At 39.2% G+C, this 12,010-nt stretch overlaps 1 protein-coding gene across 2 annotated transcripts in view; it reads right to left on the bottom strand.

Moving 5' to 3' along the window:
* KIAA1549 (KIAA1549 ortholog) overlaps positions 1 to 12,010 on the bottom strand; it is a 140,815-nt gene that overhangs the window by 23,948 nt on the left and 104,857 nt on the right. For both annotated transcript variants that reach the window (XM_053943318.1, XM_053943319.1), the window contains exons 11-12: positions 4,020 to 4,222; positions 559 to 683 (exon numbers count right to left, since the gene is read on the bottom strand). In XM_053943318.1, the coding sequence (XP_053799293.1) occupies positions 559 to 683; positions 4,020 to 4,222 (328 nt within the window). The remainder of the gene's footprint in view (positions 1 to 558; positions 684 to 4,019; positions 4,223 to 12,010) is intronic.

The following is a 12,010-nucleotide window of genomic DNA, read 5'->3' as shown; positions in this document are numbered from 1 at the left end:
ACTTTAACTGGAAACAAGATGGTTCTTAATAAAAAAAAACCCAGTGTTATTTACACAGTAGCACTGAATTTTGATCTTTCTAATGTACAATCATGCAGGCATTTTGATGATTGAACTACAACTCATTTGTAAAACTTTGACCTTTCTGGTGTCTTTTTTTTTCATATTACTTTTTCAAAGTTACTGCTACAGACACACTCCCCTGATCTGAAGTCCTGCTGTGACCTCTACTGCCATGTAACTGTCTGCAATTCTGCTACCATGAGAGACACAATTAGGCCTAGCTAGGAACAGTTTTGCTGGGAGTGTGTGTGGGACAAAAGGAGGCAAGATTCATTCCTGCTAAGCCATTTGTTTCAAAAGCTTGCTGGAATGAAAGGAATGTATAGCTCTCCAGTTTCAACAGAAGAAACAAAACCAAATATGAAGGGATTTTCAGCAGCAAGAAGCAGAAAAATCAACAGCCAAAGATGAGTTTAGAAAAGTTACAGCACCAGATTAACTCTTCAACCTGAGTAAAGCACTAGAGCACACACAGAGGAAAAAAAGGTAACAAACCCTTCTTCACTGCTCTGCGTGGCTTGCCCTCGTTTGCAGCAGTTGATGGTCTTGCACTTTCTTCTCCTGTTTCTCTCCCGCTGGATTGTTCACTTGCCGTGGATTCAGCATCTGATGGTGAAATTCTGCCACAAACATGACAAAACAAACAAACCAACATGTAACACTAGTTTGCAAAGGGGCATAATTCTCACGCACAAAGAATCCTGTCCTAAAATACTTTGTGAAGGCTAAAATTTTCCTCTGTAAGTAAATTTATAATACATTATCATAGCTAGATATTCATTGTCATTATGTTACCTTTGTTGTGTGTGAAAAATGACTGCAACACAATTCACATGTGACAATATTATTAAGTAATCTTTCCTTTAAAATACACTACAAGAAAAAGCTCTGCATTTGTAACTAGCAATTTAACTCTCAGAAAGAAAAGAATTACATTAGGAATACAAAACCCACATAGGTAACTAGTCTAACATTCAGCTTTACTAAATTGGTGTTCTCTTGCTAACAATACAAATCTACATGAATATTTCCCTGACTAGTCAAATGTAAGGCCATTCAAAAAAGCTTCTTTTATGTATTTATTCCATGCAGTCACAAGATTCTTAAGAATATTTGTTATCTAAAAAATTACAATCTCAGTTCTTGCATCTTTTGTAGGCAATATAGAAAAATACTATGATCTTCCCCAGCAAAATACTTCCGCTGTAAAATTATTCTGATAGTATAAAAATAGAAAAAATACAGGGCCACATCACTGCCTGACACCAAAGCCTGTATCTTTACACAGGATCAGCCTTCAGTGAACACTTTGTCCTGTGAACACTCATATTCTACTCTGGCAAGGAGTTAATCATGGAGAGTGTGCACATGTCTGTGCATTAACCTCATTAGTGCAGGATTTGCTTGGGCTAGATTGGTATATCTGAACTAGTCACTGAGGCTCTTGGCTAAGTATCAACCTGTCTAGAGCACACAGAGTAAGATAACTATATGCAGCCTAACAAGTCCATTGAAGTTAAATCTACTTCTTGCAGCTCTGAATTCAACTTCCCTTTTTCTCCTCCCTAAACAATGCCCTGATCTGCATGACTGTAATACTAATGACACATCCCAATTAAGAAAAAAAACAATAGCAGGGAAAAGAGGATAAATGGTCCTCAATGAGCTTAGAGATCTGCATCACTGCATCTTTTCCTGTGGGGGAGAGGGTGTGCAGAGCTATCACCTCCATCACCTTTTTCCTGGTTCAGCAGAGTATGAGGCTGGAGCTCTATGTCCAGGTCCCCTACTGACTTTCTGTTTCATCTCATTGTGCTCTGCATTTCCCATGATACTCCTTTCTCAGCACATCCAAATTATCACCAAGTTATAGGAACATAAATAGTGTTGAGTCAACATCAGCCATTTCTTGAAAGTGCTGAGGAATATGCAGTTGTATACTCTCAAGTCAAAACAGCAAGTCCAACTCTCAGCTGGAGCCTAGGGATGCTGAGCTTTCTGAACTCAGCTGTTCTTGTTTGTTGTTTCCTACAGATATAGAACGTGTACTCACATCACCACTAGATTTCCTGGCACGTAACACACAGTCCTGAGCTGAACTGTGATGAACCGAGCTCTGTGTTTCCTCACAAAACATCAAGCAGCTAAACCCAACACAACACAGTATGATACCATTTCACATTCCAACTTCTGCCTCGGGGAATAAATGTTTTAAATCGCAAGCTGACATGGGCACATCAGCATGGCAGGGAGATGATGGCAACAGCTCCATAGTTAAGCCTCAAGGAAGATTTGTTCTTATGGGAACATGAGAGAGAAAGGGGAGATTCCCTTCTGAAAACATTTCAAGTGTCTGAACTACAGGTCAGTCACTCTAACCTCTGTGCCAGGAAGATCACAGAGCAGATTGCCCTGGAAATGATCCTAAGGCATATGAAAAATAAGAAGGGGCTTGGTGACAGCCAACATGGCTTCACTAAGGGTAAATCACACCTGAATTACTTGGTGGCCTTCTACCACAGCGTATCATTAGAATGTTGGCTTCTGAAATTTCTCCTGCTTAAACTTCTGAATTATTCTAGATGAAATACTGTAGAAATCTCAAATTTCAACTTATTTATTTTGCTTATCTGCATATAAATATAGATGCCTTCCCTTCCCCCAGGTATCATCTCTGTCCTAGGCCACTTCTGAACTTTTAAAAAGAAACACAGAAACACTTGTCTTTCAGATTTATATTGCTTTGTTTCAATTTATGTAAGCTACAACAAAACTAGTATAGCTAATTTTTCTTCCATTATTTTCCAGTTTTGTCCACCTTCCACTGTACCACTGGCAGTCTTCTACTTACAAGGCCTGCAGGGATTTAGGAAGACGGGCTTAGCAACTGGAAGGGGGAAACTGAGCTTTATTAACCCCACATGGGGAAGATGAAGCAAGGATCTTAAGACAACTGGGGCTTTAGAGGAAGCAGAGGGCTGAACAGAAGAGCAAGCTGTGCTGCAGAGACTTGCAGCTCAGTCAGAATCACCATTAGTTTCTTTCTCAGCTCATCCAACCCTGTCCTTGATTGTTTGCCTTTTTTTCCTCCCACTGTGCAGTATCACATAGGTGTAAGCACAGGGAATGCAGATCTCTCTTTGGAGACAAGTGTGAGAGTGAGGAAGAAGAATTACTGGGAAGTGTAGTTCAGAGGGGGTCTTCTCAGAGTTCCATTTTTCCCCCACATTTTTTTTGCGCACAGATCCATCTCTACTGCACAGCTTTGTAAAATCATGTGTCCTGTTTGTATCTTACAAACACAATTTTTTCCAGCTAGGGACAGTCACATCATGTGATTATTGCAAAAGGTTAGGAAAATTCTGCTGATGGTTGACAGACCCTTCTCCATTTGCACAGCTGTGAATTACCATTCTTTTTTCTGAATAAGGCTCATTTGCCACAAGACATCCCCCCCCCCCCAGATAATCATAAATAACAACATTTCTGCACCTTCCCTGAATTTTGGAGATACAGCTTAGTTTTGGAAATCCTGACTCTTCATCCATGTATTGATCACTATTAATGGGATTGAAACACATTACCTTTGTCAGCGGTTTTCGTTTGTTTTTAACCACCCACTGGCTTAGTGGCTAGAGATCACAAAGAGACTGCACTGGAAAAAATACACTTGGTGTTTCCAGTGAACAAGCAAGTACTTGACTCCAGCCAGCTCAGCAGTATCTTAAATACCCCTCTTAACTGGGTATGTTCCCTTTAAAAGAAAAATGAACACTAAATTCTCACAACCTTGTACTAACAAGTAACAAGGTGTAACAGTGGTGGCTCACTAGCAAATGCGAGTTCCGGAGCTCTGGAACAGTTCTTTCCACTGAAATTGCCCTAAAAATACAACAATTGCTAGGCCTTAGTCAACTGTTGTCTACTGCAATTTGTTTTTATCTCTGTGAACTGACCTCCCTCTGTGTCGAACAGTCTTTGAAGGCTTTGTAGAAGTCTTGGATTTGGGGCTGGGCACATCTCCGTTCTCAGATGGGGTTGTATCCTTAATAGGTCCTGGTAAAGGAGCTGGCTCATGGATAATCAGGACATCATCTTTATTGTGCTGGCCCAGATGCTGCTTAGCAAAATCAAAGCCTTTCACACTGGGGGCTTGTAGCTGTGAGAAAAGAACAAAGACAAGAAACAGCAAAAGTAAGTGACAATGAGTACAAAGGCTTTGGTTCAGATCTGTAAACAATGGCCCCTGAGAGGATGGTCAGGCAATGGCAGTCTCAGGAACGAACACGAGAGCACCAAGGAAAAGAAAAAGAAACTCTCCACAATTCTGTCACCTTACTGCAGTATATGATACACAGTTTAAAATTTCAAATCAATAAATCTAGTTTAAAAATAGACTTCTGATGCTGCTACTATTTTTTACTACTATTTCTTTAGATTTAATCATTGTGTGAGGAGCTTTTTGTGTACTTGTGAGTGCAAGGCTGTAGACACCTGTGTACAGACCGAAATGGCTACTGCCACCAAGTCATATTTCCATTTCTTCCAGTAAAAATGGATGCAGGATTTTAAATAATCTGAATAATGTCACTGTTGATCTTTCTCATTTTGAGCTCCCCAAATCTGGGAGTCCTTGTACAAACACCTAGTTCATGTGATGAAAGATAAACACTTTACAGATCTGAATTATACAGCAGCCTGGCGATAACATGTCAGTCCATACTGATGCCTCCAGAAAAAACTTGAAAATTTCTTAGGAATTTCATACTTAACAGACAGAAAAATATACAAAAGGTTTTGGGATTTAGAGAAATTGTCCTAAAGACCTTATTCAATGGGCATCTTGCTTGAGAAAGACACAGAATTCAGCCTTTTACTTTCATAACTGTATTTATAAAAAAAGCTAATCTCATCTTATCAATGACTTGATTCAGACTTAAGGCTCCAAGATTCAAGCTCTCTGCTTATTTTTGGGGGCCTTTGAAGTAATTGGAAGATCTGAAGAACTAATTAAGAGAAAGTTTTTCCTCAAACCCCATTCAATTTTATGTAGTTTGGAAGCTGAAAGTAGAAAGAAACGTTGACAACTCCAGTTTCCAAAGCACATGCACACTAAACCTGCTGCACACCACAGGCACAAAATCCTCTGTGTGCTCCTAGAGCTGATTTCCTGCAAAGTGAAGCATGTGCTGGAGTGCACTTATGGCTGCGTCAGGTTCCAGATGTTTAAATGAACCCCCTTTCATAAAGCTTGGCATGCCAACACAGCTAACTGCAAACAGACTTGTCTGATATCATGCCAAAGATAAGCTTGCCTAAGGAATATTCTGAAACAATCTCTTCAAAATATTTTCTCAGTAAGCAAACATTTTCCAAATTATTCTTAGAAAGGGCGATGCAGTCGAGCAAGCTGCCTATTTAAGCCAGTAGATGGCAATAAAAGCTCTTCTGTAAAATCCATCAGTTTATGTGCTGAGGTTTTGGAGTTAATTTCTCACAAAATGAGTAAGCTTATTACTTGAACAAATCTGGATGTCTTTTGCTATGCCCATTTGTCCTGGGCTTTACAAGAGTCCCTTCAATTCAGCACTGTGGGTGATTCAGTTATTGAATTTATGCAAATAACTGCAACCACTGATTCCAAAAGGCACTGGGGAGCTACACTAGGTGAAGGTGTAACTGTGTCTCCATTTTTTTTGAGTCATTGTCATCTAGCGAAGCCTTCCTGAAATTTTCTCCTGTTCAGATGTTAAACATTTCTCTTCAGGATCTTACTTACTTAATAAGACCCCTCCCACAAAACCCTCCAAAAATCCCCACTCCTTCTCCCAAATACTTCTGAAGACAAGCTTTTCACTTCTGCTGTCAGAATTATCAGGCCAGCTTGCACCACTTTGATTATTGAAACTTCTTAGCTACCCCACCTCACTTAGGGCCTGTTTGAAGTTATGTCTATTCTCCTAGAAAATATTCCTCTGTATGACATTCTACCTTTGAACTTCAGTGGCTTCCCTTCTTCTAACCTTTTCATACTGCCCCCTCCTGCCTGCCCAGCCCTGCTGCTGCCTCCTGATGATCACATCTTCTCTGTTTCACTACATTCCCCTCCACAGATTCCACTCCCCTTAGCCCCAAAGATGAGGACAGTCTTCACCATATGCTAGGCACAATTCTTCCACAAAACAATCTGGTGGTTCTCTACCCTTTTCTTATCAATCTGCAAAGTTACTGCTGCTTTTTGAAGTGTGATGGGTGGGGTGAGGAAAAACAGCTGAAGAGACAAACATTCCAGGAATACTGGAGTTACCAGTATGGTTTTACTAAGATTGCTGCATGTCTGAAGCATGAACTTCAACCCATCTTAGAATCATTCTAGCAGACTGAGTTTGTAAACCCGTTTGGGAGTAAAAAATCATACAAAAAAATAAAAATTTCATCTTTTTTTAAAACTTTGAATAGTCTTATTCGCAGTTGCAGTCCAACATAACCTTTTATCTAAGCACAGTCACAGGAACAGATATATTTATGTGTACAGGCACATGTGCCAGAGCATATGTATCCACGCATGTTTATCCGCAGACAGACCACACAGCAGCTGAATTAAAAGGCTGTTAGTACTGCAGAGATCAGCATCCACACTGTAAAAAATGGCAGTTATGATTATCTGAAACAACCACAACTGGATCCTTTCACACACAGGCAATGCAATAGTCTTGAGTTAGAACATCATAAATTCAGTTCTTGCACAGGAACCCTCTTGGTCTCTCCCACCCTGCTGGATCCTTGGCATAGGCTGGGCCTTCTGCTATTAGTCAAAGCTGGGCAGAATGTAAGAATGTTATTTGCAGAAGCAGGATCCTCATCTCATTTCACACAGAAGCTGGCAAACACACACTGAAAGGAGAAGGGGATGCAAGATGAGTCTTTAATGCATTTTTACAGCTAGGGTGGCTAAGACTTTAGGGCTTCATGGACACTTGCTGGCCAATCTCAGCTATCACCATACCAGGCACCACAGAACCTATAGCTATATTTTCCTTAAGTTGGAGCCAGGTAAGCTCCTCAGCTGGTCTTACTCTTCCTTGACAGGCAGAACCATTCTCTCTGCTCCACTCTCTTGCCTCTCCCTCTTCCTTCCAGCTGACAGCAGCCAAGAACCTGAGGCTCACCAGTCTTTACATTTTTAACATCTGGTGTCATAACAAGCTCTGTGTAACACAACGGAGAAAAAACCCTCTCAGCTTTACAGTACAGCTCTACAGATCATATAAGTGCAGAATTGGTGTTATCCTCTGACAATAAGTACAACCTCTGTATTTTTGTTTGCATTGCTCTCCTTTGACGTAAACCCCTTTGGGATGATGGCCAAGGAGTGCCAGTAAAGTCATAATGCATACAATTTATACAAGTGATTCAATAATAATTTAACTGGTAAATCTCTAACAGGGCTTTGTCAACCCCATGCAAACATTTTTCTGAAGTTAAAACTTAACCCAGAAACTGGCAGCTCCCCACAGAATCAGCAAAAGCATTTCCCTCATACCAAACAACCTTCTTGTTCTCTTTTCTTTCACAACCTACACCCCCTAAGGCTTGGAATGCACACTAGAGCTTCTCCACAACAATTTTTAAAATTCAGACAGAGCGTTTCATTTTCTCTTAACCTTGTTATTTGGAAAACAAACTCTTCTTCTCATCTTAAAAAATAGTTTCAGTATGAAACTGATACTTGAATGGAAATGGGCTCAATGCTTCAAGTTATGCAGAGTTCTGTATAGCCAAACATTTCTAGATATCTCCTGCTAAAAAAGCTTAAGTTGGCACTACCAGCTCCAGCCAATACAAAGACTGTATACACGTGTGTATGTGTTCGTGCATGACTGAAAAAACACAATAGAAAAATGTGACAATACATACATATATATGACTGAATACAAAAAGATGGTCCTCAAAAAATTATGAATTCACTTATTAAAACTAATATTATTTGAAAAATAGAATTACTAATAGGATTACTACTGTAGAAATAACATTGACATAAGCCTTGCTTTCTTAAAAATACAATCTATGCTTCTCATACCTCTCCTTGTAGACCACAACAACATTATGACTTCTAACTGAGAAATGCTAGCAGCCAAAATCCACATTTTCGATGAGAAGTGTCTGAAGGACACTGAGCCACAACTCTACTTTGTTCAAGACTAGACAGTCAGATCACTGACTCAGTAAAATGAATGGTGTTACTCTTGACTGAAGATGTTTCCAACATTTTCTTAAAAATTTCTGTGTGCCACCTGCTGAGTTCTTTCTTTTCTTTAGATCAAGTTATGTAACAGGTTGCATCACCTCTGCCCATCTTGGGACTGGAATTCAGGATACCATGTGTGGATCAGTCATCTACTACTCATATATTAATCACCACCAAGAAAAGAACGCAGTATCTTTTTTAGAGCACTTTTTAAGTTATGCTGATATTGCTATTTGTTCAGGTACTGAAAATGAGCATCTTTTCACCAGCCTCAGATGCCTTTACCCAGGACTGCACAAAAGCAGTCTTGGCAATGATTTCTTGATTTAAATGTAAGTTGCTAGAGGTTTTCATTTATCTTTAATATACTTGTGAAAAGGAAAGAGATAAACTACTCTGAAGCTTACCACCAAAATGTCTAAATTACTGCACTCATAAGGAATTACATTATTGTACAAATGCAGAACCTGCCAAAATCTTAGAGAAAGATGATCTCATATTGCTAAGTCAAGAGAGTTTTTAATTCTATTGTTACATACTGAATGAAATAATAAAAAACCCTCAAACCAGTATTTGAAGCTCAATTCATAGAAAAATCAAATAATTTCTGCAGAAGCCAACAAAATCTCAGTCAGTTCTTATTGCATAAAAGCAGATAATAGTTTCAGTGTTGTTCAAGCCACTGAAATACAAAATGGTTGCCAATATATTGTTTTTTTGGATGCAGAGACACACCAGGAATGTCAACAACCTGTCTTCTCAAGAAAGCAAATGCTGCTAACACTTCAGTGAGTAATTTCAGCAGAAAGCAGAAGAAAAGAAATACACTTAATTCAGTATTCTCTCTGTAGCTCCTACAAGCAGCATTTGAATTGGGACATGATATGAAGAATAATGTATTAAGCCCATTTTCTACTGATTTTATACCATGGTCTTGGCCTTGCTCCTTGTAGAGCTAGCTGAATTGAGCAGAGGCTGTTAACATACATTTCTAAGGAAACAGAGGAGCTAAGCATGTGCTTTAGTGTCAGTGCATAACCTGCGAACAGGACAAGAATCCCTATAAAGAAGTCCTGGTGACTTACGACCTTACTGTCATGTTAGCATGCAGAATATTACTGCATAAAGAAACTTTTTAGGAAAAAAAAAAAGTCTACAAGCTTAAACACAGCAAGACAATGAGACACACTGTTCTTAAAATTAATGTAGGTTGAAGATGTAAGTCAGTGTGATTTAGGACAGCTTAAGGGTACTACAATTGCCAACTGACTTCACAGCCTGACATTCACACCACCAAACTCTTATCCATATCCCCAGGGCACCGTAACATGGGTTGGTGCGAATTCTCAGCATCACTCTCATGACGCATCAAAAAGGATAATTTGTAGCTACTTGTGTGCTTGGTAGAGTCCTCTTCATTTTAACTCTTTTTTCACTATGTGTCTACTATCCCATCCAGGAAGTCATCTTCCCACAAGGATCATTCATCCATATGGTTTGCAGTCACTGTTCAACAAGATGTTCAAAACACCAACCAGTCTACCAATAAATAAGAAGTTAGAAGTACTGAGGCATGTTCATCTTTCAGAGTATTATTTTCTTATTCAGCTCATTTTTCTATTATCATTCCTACATATCTTTCCACATAAGTACAACCTCTGTATTTTTGTTTGCATTGCTCTCCTTTGACATCAACTCCTTTGGGATGATGGCCAGGGACTGCCTGTAAAGTCATAATGCATACAATTTATACATGTGATTCAGTAACAATAATGCATATCTGATTTAAGACACAAACCTCCTTCATTAATGAAAAAAACATATTAGAAGATCTCATAGAAGGAGAGTTATGACTCCATAGCCACCTTCAAAATACTGAAAAAATTGTATCCCTTGAGGTCCACTTGTATCCCTTGAGGTCTTTTTGTGACTTGTGTCTCTTTTCTGACATGAGATACAATGCAACGTATTTGTACCATAAGCCAAACTTCTTTAAAACAAAACCCCAACACTAAGCATCACTGAGAAATGTGCAGATGGGTTCCTTCACTTTTGCTGGTTTAGAAAATATATTTAGGGACCAAAACAAAAAGAAATCTCTAATTTAAATACCTTCACTTGGTAACAGTGTTTGTATGTCAACAGAAGTGCATGTGCAATGATGGTTCCCTGTATTTATTACATCTTGGGATGCCACCACCCTTCCTCTACAGTGGTGACAGCCTGTGCCCTCTGTGGCAAGCCTCAAACCAGAAGCAGGATTTTGAGACCTGCAGGCCAAAACAGAAGCTGTAGGTACAAAATGCTACCCATTTTCTTCTCTTGGATCAAGTATCTCTATACAAATTACATTTCCCATTTATCATCACAACAGCACTTTGGTCAACTATTGCCATTTCTGGGAATAGGTAAAGCAGTTGAGCAAACCTGTTTTTGGGGAAAATAAATATGCTTAGAGTTGCTTGGATTTCTCTCATCAAGTTGGGAAAAAGTAGCATACTGTATAGGCGGCACTGGCACAGAAAATCAGAACAAGCTGGGGTACAGACTCTGGTCCTCCTTCCCTTCACTGGAAAGTCATAACTGTGTTACTGCTTACCACCAAACAAAAGGAAAGCAGGAATCCCACAGAAAATACCACCTCAAGAATTTTGCTTCTGGAGTGGGATTAAAAACAAATAAAGAAAACCCCAAACTTACAAAACTTTATAAAGCCTGAGATTCTCAAGACACCTGTCCTGACGTATTTTCTTAAGATGGATTCTTCTTGCGGATTTTCATCATCCTTCTTCTTCTCCTTTGTGCATTTCTTCCTGCCACACTAATATTACCATGGCAGCTCAGTAAACTTCACAAAATGCAAGAGGGATCATGTCGTTGAAAGCCCGTAACTCTGAGTACATATATGCCCACAGGCTGCTGAGATAACTGCTGTAACAGGCAGAATTTTGCTCCTGAATCACATACAGTTTTAGCTTTGCTTCTCAGACAGAAATGCCACTGGGTGGATACTATCTTAATCATAGTTTGTGAGGCCCCTCTGCACACTGGTTGGATGGAAGTGTCAGGAGTAAGTTACAAGAAGATTGGCAACTTTATACAGTAGACAGGTATTTTTTGTCCTTAAGTTATGTTAAACAATTAGTCCTCCAAGTCCACGTACGTAACTCCAACACCAACTGCAACCTCTAAGAGAGATAGCACAACACATAAAAAAATTACAAATTAAGGGAACCCTTTTCTAAACTTGTGAAGCAAACAAATACATTCTAACACGGCTCTCACCATCTGCACAGAGCATGTAGACAACACAGTCCAAAGATAGAGCAAAGGTCAGTAATTTCCCTTTGTTTTTTCATGCTGGTATTTTGTTGGGTTCAATGATTCACATATTTATATACCTAAGAGAAAGTACACTCCCATATACTGTAGAAATATTCTTGCTGAAATGAAACTACAAGTTTCAAACACAAGTACGTAGCACATTAAAACCTTAGGCAACAGTGATTTAATGTTGGTGCATTTCCATGCTCCCCAAACAGCTAAATTCGACAGTAGACTCTCTATCACCTTTTGTTAAGAGTGAAAAATTTCTTTCCCTAGTATTAATCTCATCTCAGAGGTTTATTATGCTTAGGATGGCAAAACATTTACCTGTATCTTGAAAACAGATTCTTTTTGTTTTAACTCCTTTTGAAA

Source organism: Vidua chalybeata, chromosome 5, assembly GCF_026979565.1.
Source record: "Vidua chalybeata isolate OUT-0048 chromosome 5, bVidCha1 merged haplotype, whole genome shotgun sequence".
Lineage (NCBI taxonomy): Eukaryota > Metazoa > Chordata > Aves > Passeriformes > Viduidae > Vidua > Vidua chalybeata.
Note: the sequence above shows the minus strand (reverse complement) of the source record. Positions and strands in the feature narration are given on the sequence as shown.